Source organism: Brachyhypopomus gauderio, chromosome 4, assembly GCF_052324685.1.
Source record: "Brachyhypopomus gauderio isolate BG-103 chromosome 4, BGAUD_0.2, whole genome shotgun sequence".
Lineage (NCBI taxonomy): Eukaryota > Metazoa > Chordata > Actinopteri > Gymnotiformes > Hypopomidae > Brachyhypopomus > Brachyhypopomus gauderio.
The window spans coordinates 28,514,016-28,534,119 of record NC_135214.1 but is presented as its reverse complement, the minus strand read 5'-3'; the positions used below and the strand labels follow the sequence as shown (position 1 = coordinate 28,534,119).

The 20,104-nt window shown below is 43.4% G+C and overlaps 2 protein-coding genes across 7 annotated transcripts in view; both read right to left on the bottom strand.

The window, feature by feature from the left end:
* The window catches only part of igsf9b (immunoglobulin superfamily, member 9b), a 31,312-nt gene extending 17,420 nt beyond the window's left edge, over positions 1-13,892 (bottom strand). The window contains exons 1-4 of one of the 3 annotated variants that reach the window (XM_077003574.1): positions 13,335-13,777; positions 13,051-13,157; positions 6,230-6,324; positions 3,909-4,115 (exon numbers count right to left, since the gene is read on the bottom strand). In XM_077003574.1, coding sequence (XP_076859689.1) covers positions 3,909-4,115; positions 6,230-6,290 — 268 coding nt within the window. In that variant the 5' untranslated portion in view covers positions 6,291-6,324; positions 13,051-13,157; positions 13,335-13,777. Of the gene's footprint in view, positions 1-3,908; positions 4,116-6,229; positions 6,325-13,050; positions 13,778-13,844 lie in introns of those variants that run through there. The other 2 variants (XM_077003575.1, XM_077003576.1) reach the window with 2 other exon arrangements.
* Positions 13,893-15,190: 1,298 nt separating this feature from the next.
* On the bottom strand, positions 15,191-19,471 carry tmem230b (transmembrane protein 230b). Of its 4 annotated transcripts, none has more exons than XM_077003572.1 (4): positions 19,335-19,471; positions 18,607-18,738; positions 18,168-18,293; positions 15,191-15,901 (listed from the first exon to the last, which is right to left on the bottom strand). In XM_077003572.1, exons 2-4 carry the CDS (start codon positions 18,700-18,702, stop codon positions 15,761-15,763), a joined length of 363 nt encoding a protein of 120 aa, XP_076859687.1. In that variant the 5' UTR covers positions 18,703-18,738; positions 19,335-19,471; the 3' UTR covers positions 15,191-15,760. The 4 variants fall into 4 exon arrangements, with proteins under 4 accessions (XP_076859687.1, XP_076859686.1, XP_076859685.1 ...); XM_077003571.1 differs by having other exon boundaries at positions 19,287-19,403; XM_077003570.1 differs by having other exon boundaries at positions 19,247-19,349.
* Between the last annotated feature and the right edge of the window lie 633 nt (positions 19,472-20,104).

The window sequence follows — 20,104 nt, the reverse complement described above, 5'->3', positions numbered from 1 at the left end:
AAGGTGGTGAGTTTCAGCCAAGGCTGCACTGGCATTCCTCAGAGTAAAGTGAGTAAAGTGAGTAAAGTTCCTCATGCATATCAGGAAATGGTGTTTTCCCTTCACATATTTTACAGCTGGTTTTAGCCTCTCTGCACAATGAAAAAAAATAAAACTAGAAGCAGCCTTAAAACATTTCTTATTATACACTCTAAAGTGAACAGAGAAATGCTTTTTAAGATATAAAGTGTTTAACATATAAAACCACTCAGGTTGCCAGCTGAGCTTTAGGGCTGAATGTCAACCGAGGTGAGGAGCCCTTGAGAAGATATCTGCTGACCACAAGGACGTCTCTGTAATGTGGCAGCATGGATGCCACAGCAGGTCCTGGGAGGGGCTCATCTCGCGTGAACCTGACACCACAACCACTCCTCTCACAGAAACGGCCCACCACAGCCGCTCCTCTCGCGGGAACCTCCCACACGGCTGGAGTCTCCCTCTCACTACAGTCTCAGGTATAGTTCCTCCCTGAGGAGGAGGACCCAGCATGGCGATCATGCACAATAGAGTCCAAGCACAATAGTAGTTTGATCTGGTTCCTTCCATCCCGCTGGGGAACTAGCGCAGGGCTTTGTTACAGGCAAGGCATGTCAAAAGCCTAAGAAAATGAGACCCATGAGTACAGCAATGTTTTTCTGCAGTTGGGTCACTGTTTGGTGAAACCAGAAGAATCCGTTTGGGCTGCTGTTACTGGTTTGGTCAATTTATTTAACCTAGTTCTTTGACCAGTACTTTTACTGTTTTTTTTTTTTTGACGGGTTAATCAAGGTGAGATTGATTGATAAACTGGAATGATTTGTAGATGGTTTTGGTAAAGATAAAACTAAGTGTGAAACAAACGTAGGAGTCAAAAGGTAAAGGGTCTTTATATGTTAAAAAAAAAGTGTGGGAATCAAAAAATGCAGTCATGAAGTGATAAAAGGCTAGTGATGGAGGGTGGAGTTGAGGAGGCCCTACCCACTCAATGATTCATGGTCTCTACAGAGAGAAGCGGCCTTTTCATGTCCTGTGGTATGGCAGACGCTCAGAGCACATTAAAAGCTTGGAAATATGGTCCCATTCCTCAACTTAAAACAAAGTAGTGCAAGCTTCAAAAAGTTGAAGGAAAAAACCCAGACTTTTCAAAACACATAAAAGGTCAGCACTGAAGACCTTAAAAGGACTGGTAAAAGGATGAGGTTCTTCCAAGGGGGAAAGAGGTATAGGGGTTGAAACCAGGCCTGCATTCATCTGTCATGAGTGATAGAAACGACCTGAGTTTATGCCTGAGAGAACTACCCCAGTATGCTCTCTAATACTAATACACACGCACACACACACACACACACACACACACACACACACACACACACACACACACACACACACACACACACACATATATGGGGAATTTCCCTCATTTCCTTTTGCTAGAAGACCATTTCATCTGCCACTGCTTCGGCTAACATGCTCTGACACCGAAGACTAAGCACACGGTCTGCCATGTCTCAGCAAGGCCAAAAGTTCCCCTGCTGTCATAACAACGATGGTTACTTACTATTCACCACTGTTTAATTATTAAACCAAGGGCAATAATAATCAGCCCTCAACTTCACGTTTACAGTTCACAAACGCTTCTTAAGAAGTCAAGCAGGAGCTTTCCTTGTTCTGTTCTGCAAGTTCTTTACCAACTGGCCACGAAAGTGCCGACATGCACAAGGGCTGGAAATCTACAGGATCAAAAAAGATCTCTCTGCGTACAGGTGGTGGGTACTGCAGTCTTAATGAAGTCTATACCAGGTCTTAATGTGACACATGCCGCTGTCACTGGGGCCTGGTCAAAGCAGTGTGGGCCTGTGGTGCCTGATTACTGCAGAGCTTAGGAACGCCATTAGACAACCCTCACTTGATAACTTATCAAGCAGCCTGAGGGGGAAATCGACAACATCATTGCTGCTTCATAGTACTCAAACCTGACATCCGGCATCTGGCCGAGTTCCCTGGAGCAACATGTTGACGCATGGAACACGGTGGTAGGGCGTAGGTCATATGTGGCATTACAACCAACACAGGATGTCCTTATTATTGCTGGATTTATGACAAGGTGGTGAGTGGAAACAAAAGTTCTCACACTGCAGTTTTCTCGTGAGGACCGAGAAGTCCTTGCAAACAGTGAACGACTGCACTCGTCGAAATGAAAATTCATGTTTCACCTCTCAAGTCGGCAGCGGCAACCCAAAAATAACCCCGGCAAGAGCGCGGCTGATGTTGAGCACGTTGGCCCTGCGGCGGTGTTTGAAGCCGTGGGGAGGGTCAGGTTTCGACTCGTCTTCCGCAACACGGGGTTTTTGTGGCGAGGGCCTGGAAGAGATGCTGCAATGTCCTTATGCATTTTAATTTGAGGGAAGAAGACATTAGATGCACGACACCAAGAGGCTTCATGCCTTGCCAGCTGGCTCTGATGCTGGGATGAAATTACAAGCGTAGATGGCTTGCCGGGGTGCGGAGGGGGGTTGAAAGGGGCATGTAAAGATTTTCATCTCGAACACTATCATTAACTCTTGCCATGGGTTCAACACCGGGGGATATCGTTTAGGATTATCTTGCATCTATATCGAACTTTTTCAAACGTTTCCTTCACGATGGCTGTTCGTTTTTCCTATGCTAGTCTTTCTCTCTGCGCTCTCCGCCAACCTCTCTCCCCTGCTCGTTATTTAAGGTCTGCATTGATTTCACATCAGCTGCGACTCCCTGAAGGAGTGGTGAGCGTGATGGCTCAGAGACGAGGACGGGGTTGGGCGGTGTCTCGGCCTGGCCTGCTGGGGGGTGGAAGGGGGGAATGGGGGGGTCCTGCTGGGGACGAATGGACATTGGCTCCCTGATCGAAACCGGCTGAGACGACGTACAAGCCCACAATACCAGAGCCCACGCACCACCGAGCCCCTAGAGAGGGACGCTGGGGGATGGAGTGTTTATGCTGGGGGGAGGGGGGGGGGGGGTTGCGTTGTTTACAGCGCGAGAGAGGGAGGCTAGCCCGGGGGAGGTAATGACAGCTCTTTGTCTTTTGTTCTTCTCAAAACAATGATGGGATTATGCTTTCGAGAGCAAGGAGAGTCTGTTATCCTCCGCGCCTCATCCGTTCGTCTTGGCAGCGAAACAGAATCCTGCTCTTAGTGCGTCGGACCCATAAGATCCGGCCTCAAACGCAGTGGCGTGAGCAGACCGACGGCCCCCTCCCGGCCTGCTTGAGTCTGACCTCGTGCTCTTTAATCCAGTCTCAATAGCCCGCGCCCCTACCGGCTGCACTCACCACCCCCCAAACCAGCCATTAAAACTGCACCCCACCCTCCTGCACCCCACCCCCCTCTATTGCCATCTCTCCCACACACAGACGCAGACGCTCGGTCTAATTACAGGGCACTTGTTGTATGGGGTGAATTACCTATTTGGGTAATGTTCTTTGAGCAACGGAATGCTCCTGCTTTTAACATTCAATAAATGCCAGTGCACCTACACCCCTCCATACACCCAACACACACACACACACACACACACACACACACACACACACATTAGTGTATTTTTTAAGGAAGCACTTCAGAAAATCATCAAAAGGACCTGAAAGTGACTTGGAAGTTGTTGCAGTGAGGCTATTTTCCTGAATTGTCACGGAAATCTGTCTTTTTCTGCTACTATGGTAACACCTCTTTAACAAAAAACATGCCCCATCATGCTTGATGTGAGAGATAAACGAGTGCGTTGGGAGTGCCCTCAGCATTAGGTTTAGTTAAAACTGCCTCACGACCTCAGGGGCTAAGACCTGACTCAATAGCTTCCTTCCTCACCTTACAGCCAATTACAAGATGACAGTACACTGCTGCAGGACTCACCTCTGTAGCTCGGGTGCACGCGTGGCATGTAGCCGCCAAATTTGATGAGGATAGGGACATTGTAACCCAGCCGCACCCACTCCACCACATGCAGCGGGTACAGGTTCGGGGTCGTGACCCCGTCAGATGGCGCTGAGAGGCTACAGTCCAACTCTGCAGTGCCCCCAAGTCTCGCTCTCACCACCGGGTCTGTGCTCAGTGAGGGACCTGCGAGACACACACACACACACACACACACACACACACACACACAAAAAGTCATCATCACAACAAGCACAGCTGCAGGTAAGTACGTGCCCGTCAGCGTGATGAAGCGTCTGTGTCCTCAGGACAGCCAGGAAAGGAACAAATCTCTGGGACTTGACACATAATGAGTACTTTCAGCAGCTCGTCTCTTTATATCATGACGTTGGTTCGTTCCTGCTGCAGGTGTCTTCGCAGACATCCAGTGGACCTGGTGAAAAGCTTAGACACTCCAGGATGGCCCTGCTGGATCCAGCTGATGATAAAACCAGCAATCTCAGGAAAGTTTGGACCAGCAATCTCAGGAACGTTTGGTCGTGCATTCCACCAGCAGCTATGGCGCAAAACATTCTGGCAGTCATGGTGAGATTCTACTATTTTCAACAGACACGGAGAGAAAGAGAAGAAGGTGGAAAGGAAAAAACAGAAGACCAAGCGGCAGTAGCACATGCGTGTGCTCACAGACGTACGGGAGAGGCACAGTGTGCATGTAAATGAATCTATGCTGAAGCTGGAACTCGGCCTGCATCTTCAAACATCCGTGCAAATCTGTGCCCATCCCGAGTGTCTGGGAAGTCCTGTTGAAGAACCAGACCCTGAAAAGGCATGTGGGGCTTCATACCATCAAACAGCAGCCTCAGAGGGGGGGGCCACTAACCTGACCAACTGCTCCTAATGCCAGAGGTGGTCCTCTAATGCCTCAATTAGGATTAATCTCTCAGAGATGATGCTCTCTGATAGATTGAAGGAGGCATGGCCCACCATGCAGCCCCCCACTCACGCTCCTGCTGCTGCTGGACCCCCTGATGTATGCACATGGCCTGCAACCTACACACCCTCCCCCCACCCCAATCCCCTACCCCCCCCCCCCCCCCCCCCTCAGGCCCACCGCTCCCCCCCCAAAACACTCACAAAGCCGAAAAGAAAGCGTGCCTCGGGCGAAGGGGAGAACCTAAACCCCAAGCTGATCTAAATCCGGATTTGTGGATTTTAATTTTTTTGTGGCCCCTCCTTTCCACCACATTGTCAGGCTGCTCCCCTAAATGCCACCCCCTACTCTGTCTCACGTACTCCCCCCCCCCCACATTTGTCCTTCTGTCCTAGGACAATACTGGCTGACCCCCCACCCCCCACAACTGTATCCCGCCCCACTGTGTGCCTGACTCTCAGGTTGTACTCTGCACACCATCTCCTGCTCATCCGTGGGTGTTAAACTCCGCCCCCGAGACGGCTGTGTGACGCATGACATCAGACCCGTCACCCTTAGTGCTTCCATTATGATTACAGACGTCTTTGTCTCCGATGTCTACAGCGATCTGATAAGGGGAGTATTTGTTTTGGACACACGGGGTTGGGGATTGGGGCAAGGGGACAGAGAGAGAGGATCAAGAGAGAGAGACAAAGAACAGAACCCAAACCGATGGGTGATGGGGGAGGGGAAATAATCAGGTGAAGGAGGAAGTGATAAAAGTGGGAGAAGCAAAACAGCAAGGGGGCGGAGGTTGGTAACAAGATAAGAAAACCATAGAGATTGTGATTAGAGAGTAATAAAGTAGATAAGTGTAATGGCTATTAGAGGGTATTACAGATGTGTGAGATGAGAACTGGAGGGTGAGCGCAAGAGCTAAAACAGAATAAAGAAGATTACAGCAGATAACAGCAGTGAATATTACAGTTGAGTAAATGAGAAGAAAAAGAGCAGAAGAGCAGAGTACAGTGGGTTAGTATAGTGGGGTAGAGTATAGCAGAGTGCCATACATCACAGCAGAGTGGAAAAGAGCAACATATGACGGACTAGAATATATCAAAGTACTATAGAGTACAGTAGAGTGGAACAGAGCAACATATGACGGACTAGAATATATCAAAGTACCATAGAGTACAGTAGAGTGAAACAGAGCAACATATGACAGACTAGAATATATCAAAGTACCGTAGAGTACAGTAGAGTGGAACTGAGCAACATATGACAGACTAGAATATATCAAAGTACCATAGAGTACAGTAGAGTGGAAAAGAGCAACATATGACGGACTAGAATATATCAAAGTACCATAGAGTACAGGTGAAGAACTTACAGGGAAGACATAGGGCAGCAGCAAAAGTGATGACCAGAAACCAGAGTCTGTCCTCTCCCATGGCAACAATTCACACACCATCACAAATGCCCCACCTGAAAAACACGGAGATACACAGTATTACATTTAGTGCTTTTATAATCCGAGGTTCTGCACTAATTTAGTGACATTTGTAAATTCAATTATTTCAATGCATTTCAAAGTGTGTAGATCGTAAAACATGTGGAAATGCAATTCTGCAGCCATGATGAAACATAAACTCTGTAAACCACAGGAACATGTATTCACTGCCAGCCACTCTTTTCCCATACCAGGACTTGGCTGCCTGTGTGAGTGGCATACTAACTGCCCACATTCCTTCCTTTTTCCTTCATCGTGACATTAGTGTGTGTTCCACTAGTTGTGTTCCAAGTCTGAGCTGTGGTTTGGAAGAGCACAGGAAGACAGAACTCTTTTATGGATTGGCCACCCTCAGGCCTAGTTTGAGTACTGTTATATTGTCATTTTTCTATTATACTGTCAAGACTTTACACACAGTATTGGAGGTTACAAAGTCGCTCGGAGCGCCGCATATGTATATAAGATACTGTGGCTCATCAGATGTAACAAATTAGGAGCTGACGCTACAGAGCTCAGCATTTATCTGACAACTGTCAGAGATACATTTTCACACGCCGCGTCTAGGCCAATCCTGATGTCCACAGGACTGATATTAAATAAAGACATGAGATGTGGATGAAGGGATGACAGAACTCGGCTCACTTTCGCAAATCTTAGAGGTGTTTTATAAGGCTGCGAGTACACCATTGTGAACACAGTGACTTTGATGTGCATCTGGAGGGTCAGAGTCAGTCTGGCCTGAGCGCTACAGGAAATCAACCCACTGATGCTCTCTCTGGAGCACCGTGATGCTGTCGTGGAGGAGGTGAGTGGAAATGAAAGTGGAGGGTAAATTTAATAACGCGCTGGCAAACATCCACGTGGCTGCGTCCCTGAGAGCAGTATCCCCTTACCCTACCATGCACACACATGCACGCATGTACATTTGCATGCACACGCGCGCGCGCACGCACACACACACACACACACACACACACACACACACGCACAAAAACACAGCCCGTGTCCTTATGGAAAAGGAGCACCACACACAAGTCAATACACATCCTTAAAAAGAAACTAGGCCTATAAAATGTGAATCTAAATCTTCTGACATTTAACAAAGTTTCTTTCTCTTCGACTTCCTTCACCGCGATGTATGAATTATTTTCAAAACCCATCCAGCTCAGGAAGCTTCGAATCACTCTCCTTTGGACGTCTTCATGTAGCACACGATCTGTGGAAAGTCCAAGGCCTCGGCCGAGTGACTTCACTCAGCACAACCACAGGTATGAGGCAGAGCAGCTGCACTCCAACACCGCGTAATCTCAGCCTGTATTCATGAACTGAGTGCAAATGTTGGATCGATCTCTTGGCAACACAACCTCCTTTTACCCACTAGCTAGGCTGTTTGTCATAGTCTTATCACAACATAATGGATAATGTGGATGAGTTATTGCCATGGCTGAGGGACAGGCGGTAGCCCAAACAATATTTCCAGAAGATATGATATTTCACAGAAATGAGAATATTTATATGCGGCTAAGAGTAGGCTGCATTTATGAACAGCCATGCACATAATATTGCATTTGAGAAAGGCAGAATGAAAGAAAGAGAAAGGCAGATAGAGAGAGATTTAACACTGACTAGAAATGTCGGTGCATTCAAACAAGATAAACTGGTCCTATTTCCTGTGAGGCTTCCACGACTGCTTCCCTGGAAGAGAACAGGATTTGAATTCGAAGCCAATGGAAGTGCATTCACACACTGTTGTGTATGTGGATCTTTATGCGACGGTAATGACGGTTATTTCACGGTGTTGGCCTGTATTGCAAGCAACTGCATCATCCTGAGGAAAAACAAGCCTTGCTCCTCAGCATGCTGTGAGAGGGGAGATGGCACCAGTGTTAACACCGACACAAACAGCTCACCTTTCAGGCACCTGGTGAAAGCAAGCTGCATTCTTCACACAACATACACATCCTGAAGTTGTCAAGGGCATGTGAGCAAGGTTAAGGCAGCGCAATGTCATGCCGTTACCAAACAATGAACACTCGCCATCACGTTACGAATGTTTACGGCCTAGTTCATGTCATGTTTCACGTCATTTACATAAAGTCCCTTGGTGTGGCCGTGTATGTGGTGAGTACTTTGCAAATATTCTTTTGGCATCTGCTTGGAGTGATTCTTGTATCACAGCACCATAAGGACATGTGACTGTGGGGATGTTGGGTTGTATAAGGCTCCTGCTCAAAGGTTGTGGTTTGTTTTAGCCTCCTAACAGCGTAGAGCCAGTTGTTTGGGAGCGGGAGCTGATCTTGGGTCAGCAGAAAGACACGCTAAGCAAATGGAGCAGGGCAGGGCTTTGTGTCCCTGCATGAAGCCCCGAACAGACAAGCTGCAGAACAAGGGAGCCTTGTGAGGGGCTTTCAGAGAGGGGCCAGGCAGTCAATACATAGAGGGGAGGAGAGAGAGAACGAGAGAGAGAGGGAGAGAGAGAGAGAGAAAACCTTGACAGAGCAAAGTGCAAAGTCTACATGTCTAAGGAGTCAGGTGAAGGGGAGGAGTGGTAGATCAACATTTCTACCTCTTTCAACAGGTGTACCCCATCTCAAACACTACAGTCAGTGGAGCAAATGATATGATTAACAAAAAGTGCATCTCTACCAGCCTTTGTACAAGTTTACACTAAAGATTACTGGACACTTAAGAGCTTTGTGGAGTGGCCCGTCTTGAGTTCCAATGCACAAACAAATCAATATACTATATGATAAGAATGAAATGACTACTTTACTTTGGAAAACATATATATTTTACATATATAATATATATTTTATGTTTTATATATATTTGTGATCAATTTAAAGCTTCTCAATGTTTCTGGTCAATGGGATATTTTATACATTGCAGCAGCACAAAGGTGAGTTTTATGATTCAGGTTTGATACCGCTGCTGTGGCCATAAGTCCATTAAAGGGCAACTGGCCATGTTCTCAATGGAAGGTCAGAAATCTTTGAGATTTGACAATGGACATGCACCAGTCAGTCAGACATTCAGACATTAAATGTCATCTTAGAGAGGTAGGCTAAAAGGTTATATAAATTTCACAAGCACCTGGAGGAACATTTTCACTGCCCAGTGTGAAACAGATGGCCCGGGTAGTTGTGAAGTGAGGAAAGACCCCCCCCCCTCTCTCTCTTAGTGATCTCAAGTCCCTGGCCACATATAGCGTTGCTTAGCCATGAACAAAACCCACCAACAGCATCCCGTGTAATTTAGGTTTTCACACATAAACGACTGCAAACAACTTGTGCCAGTTTATATCCACAGAGACAGTTGCACGCCAGTTTATCCACACTTGTTAATACCAGCAGCAAGCAGGAGCATCTGCTACAGGTCCAAGCTTGCCCTTCCGCAAGAGCCTGTAGCAGTTCTTGGCTGATCCTGGTCTTGATGGTATACTTCTGGGTTCAGGCTGGTCCTCTCCTTCTGCTCAGGGCCTTCATAGGCTAACTGAATGAAACACTGTTCATTCCAGCACCACCACTAATGGAGCTGATAACAGTCTAAGCATTAGATAACAACCACTTTCTTGGCTGCCAATTGTTTTCATCCCTTTGACATGTGCCCTCCTGTACCTTGTAATCCCTACCACCTTTGCTTAACTTTTGCTTCTAAGTAAGCTTTGGTGTTGTTGCATCTCCGGCAAATGGCTAGGGCTGTGTTCGCAAATGCTTTTGGTAAATCTGTGCACTGGGATGGATGCCATTTTGATCCCATTAGAAGCAACATGGCCAGTTTATCTCATGCTATGTGGCATAGCGTAAGCTGTGTCCTGAAGCTACAAGAGAGCGTTTGACTTATCTTTTCTGGTGGCAGGGGCTTTTTGCATGCCTGTAGTGCATTATGAGGTGACACAATAGGTTTGCAGGACAAGAGTAATCCCTTTTGCATAGACAGACCTGAAAATGACAGTTTGAATCAGGGCCAAAAGGATTTACTTGAACTCAAAGATCCAAGAGGATGGTGGATCATACACACACACACACACACACACAGCTGTTTAATATCTCTGTGGGCATGAACATTTTTATAATGTTCTTTAAACATTACTACAAGTACTTTGACATCAAAGAACCTTGGCTAAAATCTTCAGACCACACGACAGACACAGGAGTCAATGGGGCAACTGAAAGACTCTGAATGTGAAAATAAAAATGTGTTAAAATGAAAGATGTGTGAATAAAAAGTGAAAACCAGTGACACACTTGGAAATGCAGCTCGTGTATGGTATGCCCAGTGGGTCAAGATTAATAATAGATAACTGTACCTGCTTTAAACTGAAGCAAGTGCCGTTGGTGACAGAGACAAGCTGATAAGCAGCTGTATTACTGCAGTACTAATCCTGGACGATTCCTCCAGGACACGGGGCTTCCAGGTCAAGGAGGGGACAGAGGATGAGGGCAAGGACAGCAGACCAAGAACGCATCAATGAACTTGCACCCATGATCTCGCTTTTCCAACTTGTCAGCTGTCGAGCTGAAGTTGAGTTTAGAGAGGGGAAGAGGTCGATGGCTTCGTTGAAATGGGATTTGTGAGCTGGTGAAACACATCCGAGGTACCATTGTGAACTATGGAAAACAGCAGCTCAGAAGGATACCGAACATGCACCACTGTTATCAGACTTCAACCAGCTGTCGGTGGAATTCACAAGGAGAGCGCCAGCTGGTATGAGAGGCATTTCAAAATTTTTGCATCATGTGCAAATACACAACTTATGCTTTCAACTCAACTTTTAACTCATGAACTAATTCAGTGCTGCAGCCACGACTGTTGGCTTGTCTAAAGCAGATTAGCCCAGCTGCAGAGGTCAGTTCCACTGCGCCATTGTTGTCTAAAACAAACAAGTGTGCATTAATTCCCCCAGTCCAGCAGTATTTCTGCAATGGTGATGTAAAGGCCAGCTCAGTGATGGTCTTGTGCCTCCATCACGCCTGAACTCTCATGAGATCCCCGAGCTCAAAACACCCATGAGTCATCTCAGCATAACTGATACAAGGCCTTAGACCCCACACAGTGTATCCATTACTAGACAGTAGTAACAGCAACCTAATCTTATTTTCTGGCTTTTGGTCCTGGCGGTTTTGTTTAAGAAAAACCTTTACTGAGCACAAAGAAGCATTAAAATACAGAGGAGAAACCGGTGGGAACTAATTGCACCTTGTCAGTAAACTGAGCCAAGGATAGGTTGGGGTGCACCCCTATGAGCAGCATCGCCATAACAAACAGTTTAATGCGTGCACGAGAGCATGTTTGTGTGCAACAAAAACACAGGGAGTGACAATCATAGAGGGAGCAGAAGGCTTCGTTTTTCTATCATTGCACCCACTGAGACCTTTGATCAGAGGACAGCGGGTTGTATGATTTATTAAAACGGTTTGTGCCAACATCAGTAATCTATGTTTGCACGCACACATAGGGACACGGTGAGGCTATGAAGCACGTCAGCAGTCAGGCTGGATAAAGACACTTTTGGATGAAGAGGCTTATGAGTCTGCCGCAGGGGTGGCCCACTGAGGAGACAGGCCTCGTTTACAGCACACAGCGACCCCTGCTATACTCGAGCCCTCAAATGTGTCTGGGACAGAAAAAGTTCCAAGGCTCTCACTTCTGATTGGATAAACTCAAGGGCTACACGATGGACATTTCTGGGACAGTGCCATATTTTAACGAATGTTATTGCCTTTAATATGCAGTCCAGGAGGGAAAGGCTGAAGTAGTGAATTCACAAGTACATTATAGACATGCTTCTGCACTTACAGTGTGTTCACAGAGCAGCGTGCAGTCATAGAATACATGTCAATGTCCATGTAACATGATACTTCTTTTATAAACAGGGTACTGTGTTACTGTGTTACTCAAATGTACTGTGTTTGTTATGTGTTTATGTGCACGTGTCTGATTATGCAAGGAAGACTGCTCATTAAATCATGTCTGATGATAGAGACTGAGATGTCATGTTGTGGTACAGTGAAAAACATGGGAAGGATTACACACGACGTCACCCCACCCCAAAGTGCTGGTTGGTGTCAGTGCCCAGTAATGAGAATGTGACTTCCCAGTCATTACAGCTCTAGCACATACACATATGATAATTACTATGCAGCTTGATGAGTTAAAAAGAACGTGGCTCCCATGGATGTCAGCAGGTGTAGTAGATGTTAAAGTAGATACTCTGAGAAACACTCAAAAATACAAGCTCCGTACACACACTTTTGAAGATAAATACAGGACCACCGCGAAAATATGTAACTTTTACAGCTACCGATAACCTAAGACAACAATGCCTTTCTAATAAAGCCACTGGGTGTGTGAAAAACAAGCAAACAAACTAACAAAATATATTTAAAACGCATCCACTAATTAAGACGAGGTTTGTCGAGGGCAAAAGAGAGAATGTAGGCAGCATACATTCTCCATCAGCCAAGGAGCTAACGCTAGTTTATTGGTCATTGTTCCCACACTACACGCTGGCTTATGTACAGCTTCGAACACCTGGCCACAATCTCCTCGACATTATATATGTTTATTAACATATATAACTTCAAGTTTGATAGAAATTTGTCCGAATACTCAATTAAGTTTCATATAACGTGTCACAAGAGGACAAATCTAAATTCTGCATAATTAGGCTACTACAAATAGTGCTGAATATATTTTACCTTATTTAGGCACTTGTCTGTGACAATTACAAGGTAATGTCACTCCATGGATGAGGTTTTCCGTTCCTACGGCTCTTCTGTATACCTCTTAATTTCGAAAGAATAATCTTCAGAGTAATCAATCCAATTTATGCCAAAAAAAACAAAAAAAAAACAAAATTGTTCTGTTTTAGACACACACACGAGTTCTTAATCTTAATTGGTTTGTTTCCCACTCACACAAGTTCAGGTAAAATAGTACATGGCACTATTCTACTAAAACCACAAAGGCTTTACATTCTCACAGTGTCAGGTGCTCAGCTTGAATAAGGTCCTGTGTTGTAACCATTAACTATCCTTAGAAGTTTTTTTTCCGCCAGACGCAGGTATAGCTTGAGGCAAACGTGGTTAGTCCGGTCACGGCGCAAACATTGATCTCCCATTGACCACGAAGAAGCGAGTCCTCGTCGAAAAAAGACAGTATGCGCAAACGTTTCTAGCGGACCTGCGGCACTGTGACAAAACGTAGTTTTTACATTCACACCAACAACGTACAATAACAGACGAACACAACAACTTGATCCCGCTTCAAGTCCCGGCTTCTTTTCTTGAGTAGACAAAAAAAAAATAGTGAAATAAGCTTCTTCTGAGTTGAGGAGTTCTTTGAAAGTTACATGTACCCGTCTAACGACTGTAGCACTTGAGAGGGCATGTAGGTTCTAACATGATGGATAACATCTACTTTGTAGGGTTACTCTACCTCTCCCCTCCCTCACTCACTACACGCCTCTCCCTCCACGGGAGACAATACTCACCTCCCTCCCCCTCCTGGGTCTGTCCATGTGCTTCTTTCTCTCCGGATTGAAAAATCACACTGCCGTTTCTCTCACATTGGACCTCGTGACTTTTCCAAACCTGACCAATGGTTGACCATTTTAATTGCAATTTCCCCATTGAAATATTTAAAATTAGTATAAAGTATAGACCAAATTAGTAACATTGCAAAGTTTCTTAAATCAATTATTCCGTGGGACTGCGTTCAAAGAGCACTTATTTATGACCAAGAGTATTGTGAACAGGACCTGATTCTGGGTCTGTAGCTATATGCGCTTAAAGGCTTTGTGTGCTTGTACTTGCAAAAGGAATCTGATCTGAGATCAGCACACGCACTGCAAGACTGAACGGAAGATTCTTTTCACCTGGCAGCCGCTTGAGGGCGTATATCCACATTACTAAATGTAATATTTTTTGTAACAAATGTCATACGGGGGAGGCATGCACTCACAACCCGATCGTTGCTTGTGTTTAGGAATTAGACTGTTACCCTATCTTTTAATAGTCTGTCAGTTATCCACTACATTCTTCACTGGTCAGTTTCAGGGCCACAGGACCATTGCTGACCTGATATTTTTCAGATGGCCAACTAATCTCAACACAGCAGTGACACTCACGTGCTAGTGGTGTGATAATGGGTGTTGCTCTGGTATGAATGTATGAGGTACAGTGTTGAAATGTAGTGTTCTGGCATCTCAAAAGATCCAATGAACAGAAACAGGTTAACAAATGAACTGGAGAACAGCTAGCATAAAATGATGCACATCATAATTTAGAGCCATACATGCTGCAGTCTAATTTAGACAAATGAGCTGCAGTATCTAATTGCACACCTGTGATACTAATAAGTACATATAAAAATAATTATATAAACGATATATATGTTTACCGCTGCACTATGAAGTCTGAGAGTAACGTAATTTCAATCCTGTGTATGTCCTGTACGTATCACAGATTTGACAATAAAGTTGACTTAGACTTTTGATGTATATATAAAACCAGTGGTACATAAATACACACAAACACACACATTCAAAATAAATATATTTTAACAATAAGATTGCAATTTACAACTTCAGAGCACAGTTTTAAGTCAACTTGAACGTAAACACTGGTTTATGAGTTAATCCAGCTGCTTTAAAGCATTACAAGTAATTAACATAAAAAGCATCCAATAAAATGAACAGGAAATACCCGAACTGGAGAAGTGAATGCTAAATGAATAATCAGTAATACACTTCATACATTTGGCTGTGTGGGTTTGGGTAGGGCAGTTTCACCATTTATTAGTGACAATTCAACAAGAAACAGTCAAACTTATTTTAAACTCACTGTCTGTCTAAATCTGACTAGATCTGTTCACCACTTGTGTTGAGTTATTCTGGATGTGCAGTTTTTTTTTTTACATTTTAGTAGGTAACCAGTAATGACCTGTCATTACTCTGCCTATTATAATGAGGCTCGGTGTAGATAAAACTAGTTTTCACAGAGCGTTAATAACACTGATTATGGGCTTCTCTTCTGCCAAAAACAGACATGAATGCAACACACCAAAAGCAAATCTGTTTCAAACAGCTCTTTCCCCCTTTGCTCTCAGCACCAAAGGTGGCTTATTAACTACATTATATCAATATAGCATCACATAAGCAAGAATTTTCTCATTGAAGTACATTATGTAAATCCTGAAGGCGAATTATTTTTGGTCACGATATCTGACTTTAGAAGCTATTTTCATCACCATAATGATCTTCTGTGCTAACACATACCACCTTTTCCTCAAGTGGCACGCTTCAAAATGCAAGCTTGTTAAGACTGAAGTTCTGTCTGTTTGCACATAAAATACGCCGTTCCTCAGCGATCTCCAACTTTAGTAAACTGTCACAATGTTCCACGTGACTCAGTCATCAAAGTCTGGGATGTCATCATAGGAGTAGCCACGGTAACCCTTGTAGGCATAGTAGGCAATGCGCAAGTGGTAGAATCCAGGGAGGAAAACCAAGATCCCGATAATTAGGACCGGTATAGTGCGGTCACGGTGCTGCAAATGAAACACAAACAAAAAATATCAGTCATCTGTTGAGAACAAAGTGAATAAAGGACACAGATCTGTACACAGATAATCCGGTGAGGCAAACCCATGCGTCACGACAGGCAATCGCTAGGGTCGGTCTGGCAAATTACTTAGAATTGATCCCATTCCAAACAACCCTCTAGCATTCTGAATTGCTGGTGTGATTGGCTCAGACTGGTTAATGCCACTTAAAAGTGGTCTGTGGTCTGGATGACCCGTGGAGAAAGCATATCGACCCAGTCCAGGAGTTCAGCGGGGCGAGCTGCAAGTGGCTGATAACCCATCAGGACAGAGTCAGGAAATGGGGCAGCAGACTGAGGACTGAGGACCCTAAAATGAGCAGCGGCATCTAACCCAATCCATGACGTGGATTATCGATGTAATGCTGTAATATTTCTTTTGAATATGCATTGACAATAAAATAAGTATTTCAGAAATACTGCTAGGTTTATTTAATTTGTCTAAAAGTGATTTGTTACAAATAAACCTTTATTCTTGAATACAAGTTGTTCAATACTTACTAGGATTGTTACTATGTTATTAAAGGGTCCTGATGATTTCACCATGCAAAAAAATCCAGTGTTTCAGGTTCAAACTGATGACCTAACCCAGGTCAATAAGTTAGCACCTATTGGTTTTGGCATCTACAGGTCCATGCATGGGGACACACCTTTCAATTCAAGATGTAGGACATTTTTCCTAGCCATCTGTGATTCTTAATTTCAATTTTGTTGAGTCCATAAACTGCTAATGTTTCCAGCGATTGGCCAAAAAAACAGCATGTTGGCTGATTTGAGTCTAGCACAGTGGTGGGCAAACTTTTTGACTTGCGGGCCATAATGGGTTCTAAAATTTGACAGAGGGGCTGGGTCAGGAGCATTTGGACACGCAATTTAATTAATTATTTTTATACATTTTAATTGAAGGTGCAAAGTTAATGAAATCAACATTTACTGGAAAAAGATCAATAGAACACTTTCAACATTCAAAATATTATTACCCTACTAAATATTCAAGCTCAATAATTTCTAATTGTTTTAAACCCCACAAACTCGTGGATGGATTGTCCTTAGAGATAGACTGCATTAAATATCCTGCCTGCAGCAGAAACTATAAAGGGGTCTTTAAATTGAGAGCGATGTGCGGCGTGTTAATTAAGCTACTGTACCCCTGCTATGCATAAATGCGCACATTGCGCTTAATTAAAAGACGCTCCTCCAAACTTTCCATATGCATTATTTCATAACATAGTAGAGAAACTGCCAAGATCTGAGCAGTAGCTGTTTGTCCTTCTGTTGACTGCTTGCTAGCATAGTTTGCATGTTGTGTAGCAAAGTGACAGCTGATATTGTACTCTTTGAAAGCTGCAACTGTTTCTTGACATATCAGACATGCAGGCGTTGATCGGACCTCAGTGAAAAAATTTTTTTTGTCCACTCCTTTTTAAACCCTCGACACTCTGTGTGCCCTTTTCTTTTCTTTGATCCACTCATTTTTACAGAAGAGCGAAAATGGCAGTGGGAAAGTTACACTCCAGAGGTCAATGCAGGGGAATGGGTGAAAAGGGGAAATGAATGAGGTTTTTACTATGATTTTAAAAAGTTCGGCAGGCTGGATTAAAATGCCTAACGGGCCGTATATGGCCTGCGGGCCGTAGTTTGCCTATGTCTGGTCTAGCATGTGTGCCATATGGAAGCTGAATCTGAAGTTCTTTTTTTTTTTTTTTACATTTGAGCTAATGTACTTGAGCTACCTGTCAAGTGGTGCTCTGTTGTCCCATTTTATGGGTAGTTCATTAAAGTTTATTACATATTACTAATTATTTAGTATTATTTAGTATTTATTTTGTACAGTAGCTCTAGTGGATCACAGCACATGGACTCAGCTACTTTGAAAAATATATTTTTGTTTTTTATTCATCTAAAGTGTGACCAGTTTGAGCTTTTGAGATTTGTACATAAGGTTGTATAGAGGTTCTTGTTGGCGTTGCCAATAAATATCTGATTAATTTAGCTTCAGTTTAGTCATCTTAATTTAATTTGTTTTCATATAGTCATCCAACAGGTCAAAGGCTAAAAGTCTCTTCACAATAAGCAATGAATAAGATTAAATAATGGGATGACTCACGTCCACCTAAACCGTTTTACACGTATATGGGCATTTGTGCTGCTGACGCTGCAGGATACAATAGAAAAAAATGTTAATTGTGGAATAGATAAAGTTATATACTCACATCCTGAATGTCAAAGTATCCTGCCAAAAGAAGAGCGCCAATGATGATCAATATAGAGCCGATCAAAAAGAGAACAGCTGCCAAGGTAATTGCTTTATATGGGACCTTTGGTGGGCTCCTCTTGAACTATTCATAGAGAAACAATAAAACAATCAAACATATTTACATAGCACACTTTCGAGTAACAGCATCTTAAAAAAAGACAACCCTTTACGATCGATCGAGATATATATATATATATATATATATATATATATATATATATATATATATATATATATATATATATATATATATATAGATAAATAGATAGATAGGTAGATAGATAGATAATTGATCCCACAATTGGTAATGATATTATCTGCCTTTGTCAGTCAACTCTGATGGGCTAACATTACATGTAATTAAAGGTACCGAAATGTTTCATGTTAATCCTTACCTGTAGGTCAATGTAGCCGTCATCATCGCTTGAGAGCTTCGAGTATCTCACTTTGCTACTGGGCAGCCCACTCGCAATAGTGTTTCTAGCCGGCATCGTACTGTCCTTACAACCACGCACCTTCACTTTGTCCTGCAAAGGATGGACTGCAATTAATTAAGCAAGCTAACGCTAGCTGGAACAGGCTGGTGTTTTATATGGTTAGATAACTAGCTTACCGAGTTAACTAGACTGTGGCTGCGCTCCACTAATGACTACAGTAAAAGTGGATGTCGTTAGTATCTTCGCTAGTTACCTTGCTGGCTATGAAACCTTTGTATGAAAGCTTAACTCTTTGTAAACTAGTTAGTTAGACAGCTATAAACGAGGAAATCAACAAAAGTCTCTCATATTACGCCGATATGAATACAATAACAATGAGTGCACTGTGCAGTCATACTTTTAATGACACATCTAAACAACATTTTGGCTCTATTTTAGGTAGATTCTTAGCTAGCTAGCTTGTTAGCTATCCTAGCTAGCTAATTATTTTGCCATACAGTCTGAGGGCGCCATAATAGTTCACGTTCACTAGAAATCACGGGTACATTACAGTCTGCTGTTTCATAATTAAAATGATAACGCTACGTTACAATAATACCTCATGTGAACATATTCCTTTACCGGTGGGGGTCACTCACATGCGATTATCTTGTGATTCACACACAGCTTCCGGATTGACATCTTACCTGCACATGCGCACTTTTCAGTAAACAGTTGTCCAAAAGACCAGACTGTACGTGTGTGTGTGTGTGTGTGTGTGTGTGTGTGTGTGTGTGTGTGTGTGTGTGTGTGTGTGTGTGTGTGTGTGTGTGTGTATCTATGCCTAAGCCCCACTGCCACTTGGGGGCTCTCTATTACAAAAAGCATTAAGACATTTGCTAAGGTGGCATATCTGAAGGCGCACATCGTGACAGGAGCTCCAGTTCAGACGGTTATTTTAAAATATCTCCATATTACTCAGACGGGCTTATTAATGTGTTTGAAAATTATATTTTTTGTACAGAGAAACTACGAGGCATTCTTAAAATAAAGTCATAATCACCTCTCATTTTGAGCAGGCCGTTGTGCTTTGTAAAAATGATTTAATAATTAAGAATCTGGCCAGTTTGGTTTGACAGGTTAGAAAGTTAGGATAGAAACGCTCAAAACTTTAATGTGTAGCCTCTAACAGGCACTTCACAATGTGACTTCCAGTTAATGAGCTAAAATAACCCCCTAATTGCTTGCATTCAATTAGTTAAGCTTCATTAAATTAAATAGAATGTAATAGCAACAGTTTGTCCATGTTTTCATCTTTTTGTTATAAAATAAATCCACCTTTGTTTCTTGTTTCTTCCTATTTGTTTTTTTTTTTTTACAAAATAAATAGGGAAAAAGAAAAGGGATTGGTTGAAAGCTATTTCTACAGTGCCATCAGGCTTTTACCTGGGCTTAAAAGCATTGAATCCGGGGCACA

What these genes read in the sequence shown, in the direction of transcription:
- tmem230b (XM_077003572.1), bottom strand. Translation starts at nt 18,702, where the DNA reads ATGCCGGCTAGAAACACTATTGCGAGTGGGCTGCCCAGTAGCAAAGTG. An exon ending in ACGGCTACATTGACCTACAG is followed by an intron (nt 18,294 to 18,606) that starts GTAAGGATTAAC and finishes CTCTATGAATAG; the next exon opens with TTCAAGAGGAGCCCACCAAA. An exon ending in GATACTTTGACATTCAGGAT is followed by an intron (nt 15,902 to 18,167) that starts GTGAGTATATAA and finishes TTTCATTTGCAG; the next exon opens with CACCGTGACCGCACTATACC.